Source organism: Heterocephalus glaber, unplaced genomic scaffold (genome assembly GCF_053883595.1).
Source record: "Heterocephalus glaber isolate CG9 unplaced genomic scaffold, H.glaber_assembly_v1.0 deba00001481, whole genome shotgun sequence".
Classification (NCBI taxonomy): domain Eukaryota; kingdom Metazoa; phylum Chordata; class Mammalia; order Rodentia; family Bathyergidae; genus Heterocephalus; species Heterocephalus glaber.
The window spans coordinates 55,542,226-55,564,480 of NW_028258317.1; the positions used below are offsets into that span (position 1 = coordinate 55,542,226).

Sequence of the window (22,255 nt, forward strand, 5' to 3'; positions counted from 1 at the left end):
TGTTTTAAATGATATGACAAAATGTGTTCATTACTAAGCTATATATTACTAAGATATATATATATATATATATATGTATCTATCTATCTATATATTGCCTTTTTTAAAGAAAGAAAAACAAAAAAGTTCTGCAACAATATATGTTAGCCATAGAGCATTTGTAATCAATGTTCTCCAGAAATTTTGGGATATTTCATTAACTCACTGATTACACTGAAAAATGTAGGAAAGTAAGCGCATGGAAAATCTTTGTACTATATGTTTATGGTACCACAAGAGCAGTTGTGACAGCAAATATTTATTGAATGGATGGTCAGCTGGATGTACAGGTGCCTGAATAATGAGTGGATTTTATGACTCACCTGAAGCTTACTTTCAAATGATCGGAAGAAGAGACATTTTTAGTGTCAGTGTTCACTGCTTGCTTTCAGCTCTTTCCTGAAGGAGATAATGTATTAGAAAAAGAAGTTGGCCTCTAGTCCTGTTTTCCTCAGTAGGTTACAGGGAATCAAAACCACAATTTAAGGAAGCAGATCTATATATTTTTTTGATATGGTGACTTATTCATTAGGTTGCTATAGATATTTCACATGTAGAATGTCACTTCTAGTGGCTTTTCAGCATTGCATTCAGATGACCTTGGATGGGAAATAAACTATGCTAAGCTCCTCTTTCAAACTCACAAGTCTGATAACTGGTGACTCAGCCTGTGATTAGCAGTCCTGAAAGTTATGCCTGGCACCATGATGCCACCTTTGTGTACAGGCCTGTAGGTAAATCTAACAGGGCTTCAATTTGTTTGTCTCAGTTTTAGAAATCTTTTATTTGCTACTAAATCTCTCCTGGTCTGTATCTAGATGTAGGTGAGGGTCCTAGAAGCTTGAGTGCTATTAGCACTAGCTGCTAGGGGAGAAATTGTCCCACTCACGAGCAAGTGGCCTTTGCTATCTCTAGGATCAGGAATGACTGCATAATGGCTTTCAGAAGTGAGCAACATTCCTTGCCATTCGTGGCCACCATTCTCCATCTTTGCTTGGTTGCATCACCTCTAAGCAGAGGAAACAGGTTCTGTGAAAGGCAGAGCTGTCAGACTGCACAAATGCTGGAGTGAGAAGGGAGCAAGTTAAAATGTCAGAGATTTCAAAAGGAAAGATTTATAATAGCTATGTTTAAAAAGTCCTTTGATATTGGGAAGCATGAGAGTGCAGTGAGAATTAGCATGGGATCTTATCTAAGGAACTTCAGAGAGTGCACTAAAGGAGTAGTAGGAATCAAGTCTGGAAAATATTCTATTCTCTCCAGGACTCTCTATTTTCTTCTCCCTCGTGATTTTTTTTTTTTGGCTCATGTTCTTCCTTCCTTTTGGAAAAGTTGCCAATAATAATCCATAGGTTCCAAAACGCAGAGAAAAAAGTAGTAAATCTGAAACTGAAAGGAGATTATTGCATAATATCCCTATTGCTAATATTGTTGATTGGTTCATTCATTCATTCATGTCACAAATATTTGCTGAGTGCTAACTATTTGCCAGGCACTAACGAAGATTTGAAGAGTATGGAACTTTTGGACTTCTTGTAGCCTTCTTGTTTGTAGGGAAAATAAACTGGACTAATGAATGCAGAACTAGATAATAATGTTTGGTGGAAATAATGGTAAGAAAAAAATTAAAGGAGGGTAGAACTAGTGAAAACTGTTATTTTTTGTTTTTTGCTTCTCTCTGGCTTCTTTTGCATCCCCAGTAAGGTAAGAGTGGCAAAGGAAATTTCCAGATTGACTTTCAGGTTAGGGGTTTTCTTTTTCTTAAATTCTTTTATTGGTACATTTTAGGTATTCAACACATTTACATTTCTCATTGGGAACTTGTACCTTTACATGATGCATCTTGGTTCTTATTTTTTCCCCATTCCTAGCCCTCCCTTTACCCCCTCCACTCTTCCCTATTTACAAAGACTTTGTTTCCATTTTTTCCATTTCTCATCATTTTTCCTTTCCCTTCTTTCCTTTCCCCTGCCCCTCCCACTACCCCTACCCCCCTTTGGACCATTTCTTCCTATTTCACATTATCAATTATTCATTCTGTCATTGGCACATTTTACGTATACAAAATAATGACATTCATCATTGGAAATTTGCACCTTTACATAGTCTCTCTTGGTTCTTATTTAGGACATTTTTCTCCCCAGTGTTTCAGCCCTGTTCCTCCCCACCCTCACCCTTACCTAGGCTCCCTAAGACCTGACCCCTAGATTCTGCACTGTAATTAAGCTTCCTTCCCTCTAGTTGCCACCTCACTCACTACATTTCTTGGCCTGAATAAACCAGAGACTGGTTTATTTTCTCAATTTTAAAAAGTAGAAATCTCTCATCTGCTGATGTTCCTTTATTGTTTTGCCTTGTGGATTTATGCCTTTTAAAATCCTTCACTATCATGTGTAGTTGTGTCACTGGGAAGCTGAGTCCTAATATCGGGAGGAACAGGCAACTGTCCTTGGTTATTTGTGTCTTCAACAAAAAATTTCAGACAAGACACATAGACAGTTGTATAGAGTATAGGCAGTCTATTGAAAAATGATAGATTTTTCAAATGATAGAATACATGTTAAAGTATCAGGATGGGAAAGGCCAAGATGGCAGTCGCACTGAATTAAGTTTCTATTTTCATGCACATTAGATGGGTCTTTCAAGGAATATCATCTCCTTTTTTGAGGTGATTTTTATAAGAAAAATGGGCTGTTTTGACCAACTTCTGAAGGAAGAAGTTTCCTGCATGCTCACTAGGTAGAATGTTTTCATTAATTTGAGATTTTGAAGTTTTTTCCCAAACTCTCCCCCATGATCAGGCTTGGTATGGCCGTGGACTACATCAGCATGCTCAAAGGAGGTTACATAATCTTGGGCTAAAGTCTGAAACTGTGAGATTGTTTAGATTTTATGAGTATCTGATGAAAGAAAATGAAAAAGAAAATAAAGAAAAAAGGAGAAAAAAAATCACATCATCTTTTTTTTTTCATGTAGTCCCAAGCCTCCTATCTCCAGGCCTGCTAGTGTCTAATTTTCTGCCTAACAGTTGGACTTGAGAATATAGTAGTGACAAACACATAAACATAATCTGCCATATTTAAGTGAACGTATCCATTTAATCTGCCCATAAGTGAAAGTAAACTTATATCACTAGGGTTTTTTTCTGTGGACTCTGGACATTTAAAAATCTTTGCAACTTTTAAATTGCTTACCAGTAAGATGGGAAGGCAAAAGCATGCATTGTCATAAATCCCTATTTTCTCTTACCCAAATGGGACTATCCTTCCTTTCTATCAATTCTACTGACAAACTTTAAAAAGTTGTTGATTTTTGGTGTGTTCTGATTTTTGTTGTTAGAGTGGGAATGACAACCTCTCAGCTCCTTGCATCTAGAGACTCAAGTTAAGTCTACTTTCATGCAGCCCTCTCTGGCTATTTTTAGCAGCATGGGATGCCTTCTTTCTCTCACCTCCCATCCTTGGCATTACATATGATGGTGCATAAGTGTATTCCGCCACATAACAACTGATTATTTGTGAACATATTTTTTTCTCTCTAGTCTATGATATTCTGGAAAGAAATGAAAATATTTATTTTATAGCTTCCCAAGTTTCATTAGATTAATGTAGATTTGAGGGTCTTCTATAAAATAGGTACTCTTAGATTTAATTTATCACAAAACTCTTATGAAATTATAGTTTCCAAGATTTGTTGAAAAGGAAGCTAAAGCTGAGGGGTTAAAATGTTATCTGTGGTCACATCTTTTGAGGTACAGCCCTAGCTTTTGAATTCATGTCTGTATGATTATGAGAACAAGGCTCTCAGTGCTTTATTTCCATAAATACTAAGTGTATTCTTAATAACTGAGTGAATCAATGTGTCAATTATACAGATTTAGCTGGGTGTGGTGGCATTGCTATATATATTTATTTCTGTTTTCTTCTCTGTAAGATGAAGATCATGACAGGGATCTAAGGATAAAATAATCTAAGGATAAAATAATCCAACAGGGTAATTTGGCAACCAAAAGGAAGCTGGTTAATTACTAAAACTCTCTCCCATTGTTTCTCTCTAAAGTTCTATAAAAATTATGTCTATTTAATAAATGAATAGTTAATTGACGTATTCCTTCCCTTAAAATTGATAATTGATAATTCTGGACAACTGGAGGTGGCCAGGCTCTAGAGTCATGTTTTCTGCCATGTGTCTGGAAAACAAAAACAAAACAAACAAACAAGCAAAAAACCAAAAACCCCTCCAAAACCCAATTTAAAGACCTTTAGAACGTTTCGCATGAGTAGATTTCTCAGTGTAGTCAAGATACTGTTTGAATTTACTCTTTTATGCGAAACAAACCATCAGACAAAATATATGAAACAGCAGTTTACAAGATATTTTATCTAAGGCAACAAAGGAGACTGACCTCTGAAAGATGGAAAGCGAGTGAAGCAAGCCCTGTGATTGATTGCCTTAGCTTACTGTCAAAAGATGGTTTGAGACCAAGCTGCAGAAAAGAAAGGAGGCAGAGACTGGAGATCTCTCTGAGTTAAGGAAAGAGATCTAAGTCTGGGGAGATTAAATTAGCTAAAATTTACAGGGAAGAGTTTCAGAGAAGAGAAATGTGAACAAAGAGCAATTGCTACAGCTTTGCAGAACATTCCTGCTGACCCTTCAACTGAGAAATGATCATCAGTTTATGTGGCTGGGGAAAGAACCACTCACATGGAATAGAGGGATCAATCACTAGAGTTCACACAGATCTGGGAGTAGTTCTTCTTCCAACTAGAAATAATATAAAACCTTATAATCCATCGGCATCCTCTAGAATACTTAGAAGAGTTTTGACTCAGCAGTAACTCTAAAGCATCGAGACCCTAAAGGGTCAAACAATTTCCAAGTAATATAAATGCATACGAGAAATAAAATACCAAAGAATATTCATAGGAACATAACATATCTAGCACCCAATATGGTAACATTCAGTGTGTTGATCAATCAATATTACAAAGAAATGTTATAAGTATGAATTAAATATTACCATGAATATAAAGAAATATAAACATACTGGAAACTAAGATAAAAATAAACATAGTTGCCCCATAAATAAGGAAGACATAATTTATGAACAAAGAGCTATTATAACCACATTACACATGTTTAAGAGGCTAGAGGTAAGATATATTGGAGACATAGAAGAAAGTAAAAAGATAAAGCCAAACTTCTATAAACAAAAACTACAATATCTGATATAAAACATGTGCTGTATAGGATTAATAGTAAATTATACATTTGTACAAGAAAACAGTGACTTGAAAACATGCTTGACTAGTAGCACAAAGGCTTCAATGGAAAAAAATGTAAACACACTGGTATGAGGTTTTACATTGTACATCCCTTAAGGGTATACTGAGACTAAAGGCCACTTCACCCTTGTTAAGGTGGAAATATATCTTCTCCCTACTCATCATAGGTTCATGGCTTAGGACTCCATAATAAAAGATGACCAATAAGAGAAAAATACACACATTTAATTAATAAGTTTGAGGTGAGAAGGGAGCCTTCATAAGGAAAGTAACCCAACAAACAAACTTGCATATTTCTATAGAAGGTTTGATGAAGAGAGATTAGGTATAGAAAAATATGATAGAAAGAAGGGGGTGTGACCGAGTGGTAATACAGGAGGGGAAACCTAGTAATGCTTATTTTTGTCAGATTCATCTCTAGGCCCTTTATCTTTGGAGATGAATATATTCCTTTCTGGAATAGAGAGGGAGCCTCTCATATGAATTATGAAGTGCTTTAGAAGAAGGTCAAAAATTTCCTCCTAAGTTTTGTTTTTATTTTTTTTTCCTCCTAAGTTTTATGATCTCTAAGTGGAAGGTGAGAGTTATGTTCTTGCTTCTATAGTTTTCTCAGATTCTTACAGTTGAAAATATTTAGTGTGCCAAGGCACCATACTTTGGGGTAGTATGTCATAAAACCCATTACTCTAAAGCAGCCAGTTAATGTAGCACCACAAAGAATTTCAGATAAAAAGCCACAGAAAGTCAAAGAATAGAATCATTTGACAAGATAATTTATCCAACCAAGTCTGAAAAACCAGGAAGGAGAAAATGAAGAGATGAGCCAAATACATATTAAGTACTGAAAGGTTAGACTAAGACCTAATCAGGTAGCTATTCATATTAAATGTAAATGACCTAAACATTCCTAAATTAGAGATTGTCAAATTTGATTTAAAAAAGTAAGTTCCAACTATGTGTTGCTTCTAAGAACCCTACTTACAGTATAAAGATATAAATAGGTTAAAGACAAAAGGATAGAAAATTTATATTAAACAAAAAAAGCTGGAGGGAGTGGCCATATTATATAACATTAAATTAATAAGATTCAAGCACAAAAAATGTTACCAGAGCAAAGAATGCCATTTCACAAAAAAATAGGGGCAAATTATTTATTATCTATTATCTAGATCAAGTAGCAAATTTAAACATTAATCTAGTATTAGAACTTCAAAATAGAGAAACCAAAACTTCTATAACTGCAAGTAAAAATAGACAAAACTGGCCTTACAGTGTTCAGTACCTTTTCTGCAATTATTGATAGAACAAGCAACTGAAAAAATAACAAACATATAGGAGGCTTCCACTGCACTATCAATTTTCAACTAGTTGTTATTTATATAACATAACACTCCACCCAATTAAAGTAAAATAAATATTCTCTTCAATGCACACAGGACATTTAGCAATATAAACCACATTGTATACTAAGAACAATTTTTATAAATTTGAAAGAGTTCAATTATACAAAGTATATTCTCTAGCTAATAGAATTAAATTTGAAATCAATAGCAAAAATATCTGGAAAAAGTACTTGGAAACTAAATATCACTTCTAAGTGACCATTAGGTCAAATAAGAAATCAAAAAAGAAATTGGAAAATGTTTTGAATTTAATTAAAATAAATAAAAACACCACCAAAAATTTCAGATATAGTGAGGGCAGTATCTAAAAGAAAATGTATAGCATTCTAAACCTATGTTGGAAGCACAGAAACCTCTGAAATCAACTCCCATATTACAATTGCTTTCCTAAGAAACTAAAAAATGCAGAGCAAATGAAGCCTAAGATAAACAGAAGAAAGTAGTGAAAGACCCGAGTTGAATTCAAGGAACTAGAAAACAGAAAAATAATTGAGAAAATTAACAGCAGCAAACTTTGTTCTTTGAGATCAATAATATTGATAAAATATGGACTAGAATAATCTAGAACTTGTAAAGAAAAAATGACAATTTTAATGAAATATTCATTTACAAGATTTCATTTAACAAATAAATATTCATTTAACAAAACAGAAATTAAAGAGATGAAATTAAAAATTCTATAGATATTAAAACCCTTTTAATAATGTTACAACATAATTTTATAAACAAATCATGCCAATAAATTTGACAACTTAAATTACTTAAAGAGCTTATTTGTAGGCCAACCTACCACTTGATCTCAGCCAAAAGGCCGAGAAGCGATTAGGACAACCTACCTAAATTCACTCAGGAAGAAACTGACAACCTCAATAGCTTTGTATTTTATTTAAAAATTTGAATTTGTAATTAGACACTCTTCCGTAAGACCGTTTCAAGCTCTAATTGCTTCCCTAAAGAATTCTACCAAACATTTAAAGGAAGAAGTGATTCTAATTCTGTACTAACTTTTGTAGGAAATTGAGGAGGAAGGAATATTTACCAACTGTCTTTGAGGCCAGCATTACTTTACTACCATAGACAAAACCATTCCAAAAAAATAAAACCAGAGACAAGCAATAAACAATCAAAAATTAAAAGTTTTAAAGTACCATTTACAATATAAGAAACAAGAATTACAAAGTACTTAGGCACAAATCTGAAAAAAAGTGATGCAAGACTTTAACATTGAAAACTATAAAACATTGCTATATGAAATCAATGAGAGTAGAAATACATGAAATTTACCTGATTTGTGAATCAGAAGATTCATTATTAGTAATATATAAATTCTCCCAAAGTTGATGTATAGTAGATTTAACACAATTGCAATCAATATTCCAGAAGTCTTTTTAAAATACGTGGATAAATTGATAAGCTAATCCTTATATTTATATGAATATGCAAAGAACTCACAAGAGTTGAACAATCTTTGAAAAAGAAGAATTTGGAAGACATATACTTGCCCTCCAGGATAATTATAAAATTACAGTAATGGAGACAATTTGAGATTAACATAATGATGGATAAAGAAAGCTAATGTCTAGGTCATGAGGGTCGTTTCCTAAAAGAAAGTGTCAAGTTCTCATTAACTTTACCTTGTCCTGAGTTGCCTCAAGCAATGGTTCCCAAAGAAGCATTAGCATCCTTAGCATCTCCTGGAAGCTTTTTCAAAAGCTAATTATTGAGCCCAGCCCAGATCTACTGAATCAGAATTTCAGTGGAGGAGGCCCAGGATTCTGTTTTCAAAAGGTTTCCAGTTAATAGTAACAAACATTAAAATTTGAGAAGCATTAGCTTGGTTTTGTTCTGCTAGAAATCCACCAGGATTTGGGAGACAGGTGAAGAGGTTTGGAGACAGATTCAACACTATAGAATAAATATGAAAATTGATGGCCTTTGTCCATGAAATCCATTATAATATACTGTCAATACTGCAAAGCTGAGCTAATGAATAAAAAATAAGTTAACCCCATAACCAGTCTTCAGGCTGTTGATGACAGTTTTGCTTCAGGGTGAGCAAACAGCTTTACTAAGCACAGACAAATGACACAAAATTTTGATTTTTAGAACTAACCTTCTGTTAATAGATGCTTTAGAGAAATACAGAGGTTGTGAAAGGAGATCTAGGATTCTTAAATCTTTCACTAATCTTTTTAGAATTTCCTCTCTCTATCTGCGCCCTTCCCCTCATACACATAAATCTATGCACACACAAAAATCTAAGCACACATGCATTCACAGTAAGATTTCATGACTCATGCAACAGGAAATCTTACTGTGGGACTGAACAGTTTTGATGCCTATGTGGGTAAGATTGCTTTAGAGTTAACTTTATGCTAGGTGGATATGAGTCGTGAACTAGTTCTGTGGCTACCATCAGGACTCTAAACCTACCCCCAATCATCTGAAAAAGAGTAGTATGTTGAACTAGGAGAGACTGGTTGGAATTAGCAAATAACTAAACTCAATAGTCAACATAACTCTCTTCCATGCACAGGAAAGGAAGGCATAATGAGTAATTTAAAAGTAATGAGCACCTGCAGGTATTTGCTCCTTTGGAGGGGTCTCTCTTCATTAACACAAGTTGTATAACTTTTTTCTACCAAGTCGTTAAGAGACCAAGTTTGAATATTAGGCCACTGTCCTTCCCTTCAGGATGAGATAATCACAATCCGAGTCTCAACCTTGTGGCATTTGATCAAGATAAAATTATCATCAACTTAAAAAAAATCACTTCTAATCAGCATAAGAATATATTGACAAGCGCAAGGTCTTGATTTAGGATTTGGCAGACTGTCAGGCTCTTACTAAGTGCTTCCCACCCCCACCACTGTTTTCTTTTGCCGCATAGTCATGATAATTCATTCTCTGACTGCCAAAGTACTGACAGGAAAAGGCATTCTAAAGCCCGTTGAGGGAGATCACACAAATCTCTCATTTCAGGCACCCTGGACTATTGTTTCTTTCTTTGTATGGAACTAACTTTAGAAATTTTATGGTACTGAGAGACCAATAACTCCTTGTCTATTGATCAACATATGCCTGTGCTATAATTGCTCCTCCAATTGTTAACAAGAAAAAAATTGGATGGTGAAGCTGCTCATTGCCTTAGGGAGCACAAGAAGTTCGAAGCTGGCTGCCTCTACTTTTAACATTAGTTTACATCATAAACAGGCATGGGTATCAGAGAAGCTAAGATTACCAAGAGAGACTTTAGGTGAGTATTTTATTCCTAGTCTTTACCTCTTGCTGAAATGGTTCTTAATATCATCTCAGACTAAATATTAGTATCAACTCAGACCAATTTCCTGCTGGTAGAGTAAATGATGTCAAGATAAAACTCTGAATAGATGAATCTTGGTAGAATTTTAGATGAAAGGTGCCAAATATTTTTGTCTAGGAATGTGTTAAAACATTTGAACAGTGATTGTAGATTATTACAAATTTTACTTTGTACTAGGCACTGTACTATGTTTATTACATGCATTTGTTATTATATGTAGTTTTGTAGCAGACTTGTGTGATGGTTATTATTGCTTTCTTTCACTAAGACATAGGGAGTTTAAGTAAATTAAGCAAAATATAACATGGCACAATATTGTATCAAGGCCGAAATTCACACAAGCCCGACTCAAATATAGGCTTTTTCTGTCAGAGTCGCCAACAACCGGAAAGGACTGAACTAGTATTTTGGGGAGGGGGTTCTGTGGTATAAATTCAATATTCTTATCTCAGAAACTCAGATGAAAAAGAATCCTTCTTTCTTATTCATATCTCTAAGTACTAGGCCAGTAATGGAAATAAACTCTGTTCTTCATGGCTGTCTTAGATACCTTCATCATCACTGGATCAAAACACCCAGTACCTGCAATTTAAAACAGAGGAGAGGTTTATCTTGGAACACTGTTTCAGAAGTCTCAGTCCTTGCATGGTTGGTGGTATAGTGGATGGGCTTAGGTTGAGGAAAGCTGCTCACATCATGGTGGTCAGGAAGCAGAAAGAGAGAAGGACTAGGTCATGCACCTAAGAACCCACCTCTAGCTAGGCCCTACCTCCTAATGGCAAATCAGCTGTAGCATCCCCGTAATTCAGTCACCTTCCAGAAGCCCTGCCTATGAGCACATTTCAGGGGAAAGTCTAAGATCTAAACCATAACATTCCAATCCCTTAAAAGGCTTATGCACATTTTTCTTTATGCAAAATGCATTAGTCCATCTCTTATGTTATTAAAGCCTTAATAGGTCAAGTCCAAGTCCAAAGTGTCCTCTGAGACTCATGGAAAACTCTGCTGTTAGGCCCTGTAAAAGAGACAGTTACAACACTGCCATCATACAATGTGGTCTGTATTCCCATTCCAAAAGGGGGGATTAGGGGGATAGAAAGGAATGGGACCAAAGCAAGACCAAAACCCAGTAGGGAATACATTAAATCTCATAGTTCAGCAATGGGGACAAATTGTGCCAATAAAACGTGAACTCCAAAGAGTTTGGGTGACTCTGACCCTACAGCATTGCTGGTTGCAACTCTAATGGCCTCTCTCACGGGGGTGGCTTCATTCAATGCCTGGAGCTTCTTCAGACATTCCATGTTCTTGGTTTCTCCAGCTCCTCTACTGCACTACTGGCTTTACTCTCACAGCTTCATACACTGCCCTCTCAGGAGCATACTGCCTGGATGGCCTTCTAAAATTTTGATGGAAGCCTCCCTGACCCCACAACTCTTGTATTCTGCAAGCCCCAAAAATCAGCATCATGTAGATGATGCCAAGGTCTATTGCCAGCTCAAACCATAGCTGGGCCCCCTTAAATCAAGGCTGTAGTGGCCTCTGAGTGCCTGAGTGGCTGAGCACTATGAAACAAATCCCAGGGAATCAATTCCCTAGATAGCCTCTTTTGAGCAGTGTGCCCAGAGGTTCTTTCTTAAAGCAATCTATCACTTTTGCAACTTTGAGCCTGCAAAGGGTGGCATCTTGCTGATTCCCAGGAAATCCCTCAAGGCATCCTTCCTATTGTCCTTATGCAAAGTAGTTGGCTTCTTTTTAATCTTTTCAGCAACCTCATTGTTTAAGTTACCAACTTTGCACTTCCTTCCATTTTGGGAAAACGGAAAACTATTAAAATGGGCTTTTTCCTCCTGATTTTCAATGTAAACCTCTCTAAAAGCTACCAGCAGTACCCATACCACAGCCTGAATGTTGGGCTGCTTTGAAATTTCCTCCTCCAAGTTAATTTGTTCTCTGCCCTTAATTTCAGTTTCCTGCAAAGTTTCAGGATGTAGACAAATTATCTGTCATGGCATAAACCATATAGACATTGGCCCAACTACCAATGGAATACTGTTCTAAACTGAAACCTACTGCCTACTCTTTACAGTTTGCATTTCTATCAGCATTCTGGTTTTCTGAGCTATGCCAAGAATATTGCATCAAACTTGGCTTCTACTATTCTAGGGCTTCTATAGCTAGCATCTTCAAAACTTTCCATGCTCCTCACACAAGCCTGTTCCAAAGGCTTCTAAACCACATGGTCAGGAAGTCATAGCAACAATCCCACTCCTGGTACCAAATCTCTCAGTCACTTTCCTCATCTCATCATTGGAACAAAATACCTAATGCCTGCAACTTAACCACTTACCAGCACAAATATTTAAATATAGGATGACAAAAAATTGCATATTTTTATTAATTTTTATAACACAACAGGAACTATAAAAGCAACAATTTTATCAAATTTATTAATACAAGAATCAACTGGTTGAAAAGATACTATCTGAGCAACACTTGGTATAGTATATAAACAAATGTGCTGCCCTGAGTGACCTTAGAGTGAATTGTTAAGTGGTTAAAGAAGAAGAAGTTTATTTTGGTCATACTGTAGAAGTTTCAGTCCATGTTCAGCAGGCTTAAACACATAAATGGCATGGTGGAAGAGCCTGAGCAGAGGAGAGCTTCTCACATCATGGCAGCTAAGAAGCAGAGAGAAAAAAAGGAGCAGGGAGGGAGATATATTGTCAAGTCCCCAGTGACCCACCTCTTCCAACCAGACCCTGTTTCCTAGCAGCAAGTCAGCTTATGATTGCCCTTATGATTCAATCACCTTCCAAAAGCTACATCTATGAGTGAATGACGCCTTTATGAAATATTCTTGTTTTAAACAATAACAATGGCCTGGAGCTTGAAAATATTGGGATCAATCCAAAGAAAAAATTAGGTAGTGAAAATGTTTATTTGTATTGATTAATATTATGCCTATTTATAGAAATATTTAAAGAAATGCAGCAAAAAAGCCCTAAAACTTTTAATGGACCTGATCTCTCTCTCTCTTTCTCTCCCCCTCTCTCTTTCTCTCTGTCATCTTTTGCCTGTATTTCTTGAATGAAGTTTGCCAAGATATGTTGTGTCTCATTTCGCATGTAAATCACAGACCATTTACAAATTACTTAGAGGCTTAGTCTTAATATTGTTGAGTCTGTGGGAAAAGAAAATTGGGATGGGTGGACAGATGACCAGAATTCTTAAAAATTTGAGGACACCTAGTATTTAGAATTCTTTTTCATTAAGTGATGATTATGTTAACTAATATCCCTAGTTAGGTAGCAAAACCTACAAAGTATGATTTTCCCCCAAACAACCAAAGGGCAGGAAAGAGAATGATTCATTCTAGTTAACGACTTCATTTTTTTTCTTTAAGAAAAAAAATGAGCTAAATAGTTTTCTCTTTCTTGCTGCTTTCACTATTTGTCAGAAAGACAGATTCCCCCAAATTCCAGCAAACTACAAATCCGGGTTCTTTACCTTCTCTTTTTCTTGGCCTGCCTTCCCCAGCAGCAGCCCTTCCCTCAAAGCTGAGGCCTCATCCTAAATCCACCCAGCCCCCACTGCCTTTTGTTCTCTAGAAGACACTGATTAACATTTGCTAATATATGCTAATGAGCATTAATTACCATCTCTGATGTGAACAAAAGCAGTCCTACAAAGGGAGGGAAAGATGTGGACAGAGTTCAGCCACCCTTTCCATGCTTCTTTATCCTCCAGGGACAATCATCTGCTTTCACTTGTCTCACAATTCTTCAGTGTTTTTGTATGTTTCATTTTATTTATTTGTCTATGAATCCTGACAACCATTCTTCTTCATCACTTAGAATACTGCAGAAATGCTATGGAGAGCAAAAAGATTCCTTTTTGTTCTAAATAATGTTCTAAAGCATTGCTGCTGCTAAGAGTTTATAGCACACGTTTGTATTTTCATTTGGTTGTTATTTTAGTAGCCTATTACTATAAAAGTTTTTAGCCACAAGAACTCACAAGGAAATGTATTTTCTTTTCACTACACTTATTTACAGTGGTTGCCCTTTATAGTAGTAATTGCAATGGGAGAACACACACTCTGAATATATATTATGACAGGTGGTTAAAATAAGGAATGTCCTCTCTCCCCAAATAATCTAAATGCAAAAAACAAGGCAATACTCATCACTTACTTCTTTGTAACCACAGAGAACTCCAAATGCTTTTGTAAGTAACTATTTATTTGTTGGCTATGTATAGTTTTTTTTTAAATGTCAACTGTACAAATTACACAGTAAGAGCCATTTTTGTTTTTTTATGTAGCTGGGTGGATGGTATTGTGAATTACCTAATTACAGTTTCTTACAAATACTGTGGCACGTTACTTGCTGTTTGAAGAACTGTGCTTCAGTGTTTCATACTTGCTCTTCTCAGGGGTGGGAGAAGTTGGAAGCAAACCAGCTACTCACTCTGCTCAGCTTGGGTTTAAGTATAATTTCTTGTACATTAAAAGCAAAAGGAAAAAGTACAAAAAATATAATGTGCACCCCCTTCCTCTCCTTATGTATATATATAAAATTTTATCTATTTTAAGAAGATAGGAGATTTTTATTTTTAGTGGATTTCCTTTTTCTTCTTTCTGTTCTAAGAGTTAGCCATTCCCTTAGAACCTCATAGTAAAATGTGTCTCCACAGACCTCATCCTCCTCCATTTGGCAACTACAATATTTTATGTTGTGTTTTTAATAAAGCAGCCATCAGCAACTATTTATTGTCTGCTCCTTGGGGGCCTCAAAAACTGAGTATAATCTAGAAGGAAAAACACTGGGGAATGACTACTGTTATAAACTATTGTTGTGCCCACCCCTTTCCTCTTTGGGTGGTTGAGCCTTAAATAAATTTTAAATTTGTAAATTTTAATTTTAAAACCACAGAAAATTAAAATATCTATTTAGTATCTTTAAGACATACTATTTGAAAATATTATCTTTTGTAATTTTTATACAAGTTTTTATTAGGATATTTTAAATGTGTGTGCACATGCAAAGGGAATATCAGGTCGGTCATACTAAAACTTTTTCCCAGCTACTTTGATGATATTTAAGTTTCTTTGTCTTTTTTTTTAATTTATTTTTTATTTTTTATTTATTTATTTTTTGATGATATTTAAGTGTAATGATTTCATTTTACATTTCTTACCTCTGAGAAGTTTTAAAATGTCTTATGGCATAAAAGTTTATTAAAATATTTGATATTTAGCTTTATATCCATCCTCTTCTTTTATCATTTAATGTAATTCTCACTCCATTTTTGCTTTTTATTTTTATTAGTATATGTTTGCAGTACACAATGATTACATTCATTATGAGGAGTTGTTACATGTACAAATCACATCTTAGTTCTTTTTAGTTTTGCTCTTTTAATTCCCTTTCTTTATATTCTTCCCTTCCTCTCCTTACAACTCCCAGCTTTTCTTTTCCTCTCTTTTTCTTCGTTCCCCATACTCTAGTCCCATATATTTGAATCAGCAAACAATAAGAACAACTATATGCAAAGGGTATATTAATAAATTATTACATTTCTTAATAAAGTCTTAAAGAACCACAGAAATAAATAAAAAAGCAACAAAGTGAAAAAATATTAATAATCTTATTTGTGTTTTTATATACTATGATAGGGAGTACATTTCATAACCTTCATCTCCTGTTTCTCATTCTTTTTGGCCTTTCTCATCTGTATAAAAGAATGTTCTAACTAGTAAAATTAGCACTCTCCTTTAAGTCTGCACAGGATCTTTTAGAGCTATGCAGATTCAGGCTTTCACCCATTACACTTCACTAAATCTGTACCTGCCAAGATCGTCATTGACCTCCACAGTGGCAAATTCCATAGTGAATTTTCAGTACTCATTGTAGTTCACTTAGCAGCCTCTGACACATCTCTTATGAGCGTCACTTGCCTTTTATAATGTCTTATTTTCCTTCTGTTTACTGATATCCATTCTTAGCCTCATTGGTGGGTTCTTCTCCCTGTCCTTTCAACTTTGGAATCTCATTTGTTTGTTTGTTTGTTTGTTTTGTTCATACTCATTATCTCAGTGACCTTACTTGGTCTCATGGCTTTAAATGTCATCCATAGATTAATAATTCCACAGGTATATTTCCAGCCAGCCTCAAGTACTCAACTGCCTACTTGATGTCATGGATGGATATCTAATAGGCATCTGAGTTCTGGTATGTCATATTAAACTCCCGATTTTCAAAACCGTCCATGTAAACTATTCTTCCAATGGTCTTTCTTTTATTTTTTTTAAAAAATTCTTTCCTTCTGGTTGTCCAGGCCAAAATTCTTGGAATTTTTCAAATTACTCTTTTTTTCTCACATCATACCCCATACTGATGACACAGATTCATTAGCTAAGATCTGACAATATGCCAGTTAGGCTATAGGTTAACATTCCTCTCAAAAAAATTTAGTCACAGGCAAAAGTTTCCTCATTTATATGAAAGGAGCTGATGTTGATATTTCTTCATATAAACAAACTAAGAACAAAAACACAAAAGACTAATAAACATGTAATATTTGCTGCTATAGCCCTAATAAACTGGATTAAATATACATACCTAATCTTAAATGCCATTGTTATAGAAACAAAACAGTAAACATTAAATATATACACCTAATCTTAAATGTCATTGTTATAGAAGCAAAATAGAAGAGAGATAAATAGGTAGTACAGAGCAATTCAAATACTTTCCCCCATTTTTTTTTCATAAAATTTTTTAAAAGGAGGGGGAAGCATTCTTTTGCACCAAATATTCTTTAAAGGCAGGGCTACTTTTTTGAACAGTCTTCAAACTCCTACCCATAGCATTTGATCTGTACGCTTATGTGGGTATATGCTAAGCGCTAATTGAACAAATGCACTTCAGTTTCCAAAGTCATCTGGTACTACAAACATTGCTTAAAGAGTCAAATGTGGGTCAGAGGAGCAGGAACTATCATTCAGCTTTTCTGTCTACTTGGTCACTCTGTGATCAAGCTCAGAATAACATGTGCTTTTCTGAACTACTCCAGTGCTTCTTTAACATGACATTTTGCTGTTGTTTCCTTTTATGGCTTTTAATTACTGGGTCTATTTGCATGAATTGAGGAACTGGGTTGCCTAGGAATTCATCTGCTCATACTGCATATTCTTTTCTTAAATATGCATACTTCAACGCAGTTTTGCTTGCTCCTGCCAACATTTTGACAGACTTCTCTCTCCTCTCCACTTTTTTCACTGTCCTCCCATCACTCCCAGGAGAGAAGGGTTATTTTTAAAGTACAAGATCAATCGGCTTTGGGAAGCAGCCAAAGCATGAGGGGGTAATATGATTGGGAATAAGCTACGAGGGATTGGTAAGAGAGGAATGGCATGGGTCCATCCTAAAGACTGAGAAAGTCTGCAGCTCTCATTTAAGTATGTTCAGTTTTTTCTTTGCACAGACTTTTGTGGAGAGGGTTCCTAGCTTGGTTCTTGAGCATTATTATCAGTTGAAAGAAATACAAACTAATGTTACTAGTTATTTTTCAGGCAAAATACTGTCCCACTAAAATCAATTTTGGTCTGAGGATTTTGATGGAGTCTTAAATCTTTTGGTTTTGGTGCAGCTGTTTAGTTTTTGGTGCTAATGGTGCCTTAGCTGAGGGTCTGAATTAAGAACAAAGCAGTTATTATCTGAATCACTATAAAAAATGAGCAAGCAGTGCTGTCAGGCAGAGGAGCCCCTAATGAGAATGTGTCAGGATCACACTCAGACCAACATCACTGCTGGGAAGCCAGCGTCAGAGGAGGGAATGGGCTATTTCTTCAACCCTCTGCATTGTCTCACTTAAGAGAGCTCAGCTCTTTTTTCAGTGCTCTAATGTGACAACACAGGGTGTCTTCCGTTATGAGTTTTCTAGGTCTCATTTGACAATTATTTGTAATAGTCCTTTGTGGCCCCGAGGAGTTGATCCATGACTCCAGTCCTGCTTTTTTGTCACCTTCTTTTAAAGAAAACTAAGTAGTTTCTCATCTCCTTGGCGTGGAACATGGTATTTTGTTGTTTTTGTTTAATATATGATCTTTCTTAAATTACATTTTCACCCATTTAGTAGCTTTAAATGTTATTTAATTAACCAATTCATCACGTTGCAGTGAATGATCCAGTGGTCACTGCCAGTCAACATGATATAATGCACATTAATTTTTTTGTTTTTGCTTTGGATAGGCAAAATGGGTGGTGGGTCAGCATTTGCTATTTGTCCTAAGCTGTTTCTGTATAAGATAGGACCCTGCTCCAATGCTAATCTTATATCATTAAAATGCCTTCCTAGGGAATTCTTTTTTGACTGAAGAAGCTTGGTGGTAGCATTAATTGCAAATATGAGACCATGACCTATAAAAGAGAACAGAATGTCTTCTTAGAAGTGTTTGCCTTCATCACTGGAAACTCTCAGTAGTGACATAAACATCTTTGTCTTGTGCAGATCCAGTTACATCTAGCAACAGAAGGCATAAATACATTCTGAACAAAAGAACATTTATTCTCACATTCCAAGGCTGATGTGAAGTGATAACAGTTTTACATATCCTAAAAATTTTTATGCAGATACCATTTGAAGAAAAAAGTGCCTTTACAATAATCTGCTTTGTGAATGGAATTTATGTGCTTGGTTTATGTTGCCTTTTCAATATACCTGACAAGTTCTAAGTAAAACCTTTGATAGTGTGAAACTAGAAACAGAACCAAAGATTGTTTTATCCACTCACAGCAATGTTGTTTGTATTCTTTGATTATTGGATTTGGGGTCATTTTATCTTAAATAAAGATATAAAATTACATATTATAATAAGTTGCTAGATTTTGTTTTATAAGGAATACCATACTTAATTTTTGCCAAGGCAAGTTATAGAACACTGTCTGTAGTTCATTTACTAAGCCTATTATCAATAAACCCTAAGCTGACATTAGGGAAAAAACCCTGCCAATTAATATTTTTTTCCACATGACTGTACCATTAATTTTTTTTTTCCGGTACCAGGGATCGAACTGAGGACCTTGCACTTTCAAGGAAGGTGCAGTGCCACTGAGCTAAATCCCTGGCCCCTGTACCATTAATTTAAAAAAAAAATTAAATCTTTATATTCTTTTATGAAAATGAAGCAAAACTAAAAACAAAATGTTATATGAATATGGAGTAAAGAATAAACAGAAGTGTTGTCTTATATGGAACTATAGGGGAATCACATACTGGGAAATTTAGGGTATATCAATACAGTATCTCTAGATATAGTCAAAATAGGAAAAATCAGACATTAAGCACTTCAAAAAGATTCTCTGATACTTGGTAAAGTTAGTTGGAATCAGTTATTCTCTATTTTTAAGTAGTTAATTTGGTTATAATAACCTGATTGGTTTGGGCATGTGGGTATAATTTTATTAACAATTTAATTTCTCATAAAATGAAATGGCCAACAAACCCCAGTATCCCTATACAGAGTTTATTTCCACTGAAGTTATTTTGAATTAAGCTAATAGCCTTATAGCTAATCTACAAATCTCTGAAGGCAATGAAACAGATAATCTTTACGTGGCATTTGTAGAAGATGCTGTAGCTGTATATCATTAATAAATAATGTTCATTTTGATGAGTTTATTGAAAAATGTTTTTATTAGCTTCCCCAAAACACTATGATGACAGTAGTAAAAGTAAAAAGTTACTAGCAATTATATAGATATTTAAATAATTGCTATTTTTTTCTTTCTTCAACAGTGCAAATCCAAATGGAGGAAAAAGAAGATGATACTGAGGAAAGCTCAAGTAAGCAGGGATGTGCCCACCCAGGACATGTTTTCTGTGGATAGCAGTGAGTGCCGGGGATTCTCCTTGTCATCTTGTGGGATTTAACTACATAAACGCATAGGAATAAACCACAGATAGGTACAGGATTGTACATGCCCGCCTTTTGATGTTCTTACAAAAGAAATCAACTTCAGCAAATAGAATCCTTGCTGTAGGTTCTGTTCAATTGGCAAATTCATGAATTCTCCCAGTTTATAGGTTGTACATGATCAAGTAGACAATAGTCCACAACAGTTTGTTTTTTATTTCTCTCCTCTATTTTCCCTGGGAAAGTCTTTGGCTCTAAAATTTTTCCCTTAAAACTGAGTCTATATAATAGAACAGACTGGCTATTTTTTTTTTTTTTTTTTTTTTTGGTACCGGAGATCAAACTTGGGACCTTGCATCTGCAAGGCAGGCAGCGGAACCACTGAGGTATATCCCCGGCCCCAGACTGGCTATTTTATTTTTTTGTTTGTTTTTTGTTTTTTGGGGGTTTTTTGCTTAAATTCTTTTATCGGTACATTTTAGGTATACAATACATTTACATTTATCTTTGCGTGCTTGTACCTGTACATGATGTATCTTGGTTCTTATTTTTTCCCCATTCCCTGTCCTCCCTAAACCCCCTCCATCCCTCCCTATTTACAAAGACTTTGTTTCCATTTTTTCCTTGTCTCATAATTTTTCCTTTCCCTTCTTTCCTTTCCCCTTCCTCTCCCACTTCCCCTACCCTTTTGGACCTTTTCTTCCTATTTCAAATTATCAATTATTCATTTTAATCCTTATTTACACTTCCAGTTTCTCACACTAGAGAAACTATTTGGTACTTACACGTGTGTCCTATTTATTTCACTTAAGAGTATGGCCTCATTATGCATCCATTTAGTTATAAATGTCTCTAGTTTCTCGTTCTTTATGGCTGAGTAGTACTCCATTTTATAAAAAAAAAATCTTTATCCAGTTTCCAATTGATGAGCACTTGGGCTGTTTCCAAGCTTTAGCTATTACAAAGTGTGCTGCTATAAACATAGGTGCACATATATTGCTGTGGTAGGATTCTTTTAATTTTGGGGGAAGATCCCCAGCAGGGGAATAGCTGGGTCAAATGGAACCTCTAGTCCTAGTTTTTTGACGAATCTCCATACTGATTTCCACAGTGGTTGCACCACAGACTGGTTATTTTGACTGACCTGACCAGATGGTTCAATTAAAATGAAAAAACATGTCTTTTTGTTCCAAATTCATGAGCATTTTATCTGAATTGCTCTGTTGTTTTTACTTTGTGTAGGCGCAGTTCAAGAGTATGAATTGTGACCTCTTTCTAGGCACTCACATCATTCATGGCGGGGAGCATGAGAAAGACCATTATGTGAGCAAAAGCTTTGATTTTACCAAAAATGAAAGAAAGAGCAGCATCTAAAGTAGAGCTCACTTAAAGAGACACAGATACTATCAATTTAATGCCAAGAACACAGTGCGGCAACCAACGAAGGCTTACAATGCCAGTTGTTTTCATTACTTAGGTGCCGCCTAAATGAAAGCAGCCCAGAATGTCACATAGTTCCTGGTGCTATGACTTGAATAGAGAATTGAATCCATTTCAAGAGGCAGCATTGTACATAAGTTTGCATTTAGTATATGACCACAAAATGCTGTTTAGAATTTGAATATTTGTACACTAGATCAAGTTTTAAAGGCCCGCTTTTGTTTCTGAATTATAATAATTTTAATGATACATATTTCTTCCATGGTAAAACAATGCAACAGCTTTAATAGGTTAGTCTTTGCTTTTTCACTCTGTTGATTGCTTCTTTTGCTGTGCTGAAGCTTTTTGTTTTATGAGACCCCGGTTATCTGTTTTTATTTTTATGATGTTTCTAGCTTTGCTATTTTTTTACAGTATGAGGGTTGAACCTAGGGTCTTTGTACTGAGCTTTATCCTCAGCCATTTTTAATTTTTTATTTTTAGACAGGGTCTTACTAAGTCACTAAGTTCCCCAGGCTGGGCTTGAACTTGTGATCTTCCTGCCTCAGCCTCCCAGAGTGCTGGGATTATGGATGTGCAACATATACCCAGACTTTCCTAGTCTTGAAATTGATACACAACTAAAGACACTCTCAGGAGTATCTTTTACTGTAATAAAACTTAAAAAAAAAATCAACCTTTAAGTATTTTTTTAATCACACACCACAATGAGTTTGAAAGTGTTTCCTTCTCTTCAATTTCACTGAAGTGTTTCAGAAAGATTGGCATTAATTTTTCTTTCAGTGTTTGGTGGAATTTACCAGTGAATCAAGTAAATGTGTATACTACTAATTTTTTTTTTAAA

At 35.3% G+C, this 22,255-nt stretch overlaps 1 protein-coding gene across 3 annotated transcripts in view; it reads left to right on the forward strand.

Annotated features, from left to right (window-relative positions):
* The window catches only part of Tmc1 (transmembrane channel like 1), a 455,769-nt gene that overhangs the window by 321,844 nt on the left and 111,670 nt on the right, over positions 1-22,255 (forward strand). For 2 of the 3 annotated variants that reach the window (XM_087184105.1, XM_087184104.1), the window contains one exon: positions 19,854-19,901. In XM_087184105.1, coding sequence (XP_087040231.1) covers positions 19,865-19,901 — 37 coding nt within the window. In that variant the 5' untranslated portion in view covers positions 19,854-19,864. Of the gene's footprint in view, positions 1-19,853; positions 19,948-22,255 lie in introns of all 3 variants that reach the window. The other variant, XM_087184103.1, reaches the window with a different exon arrangement.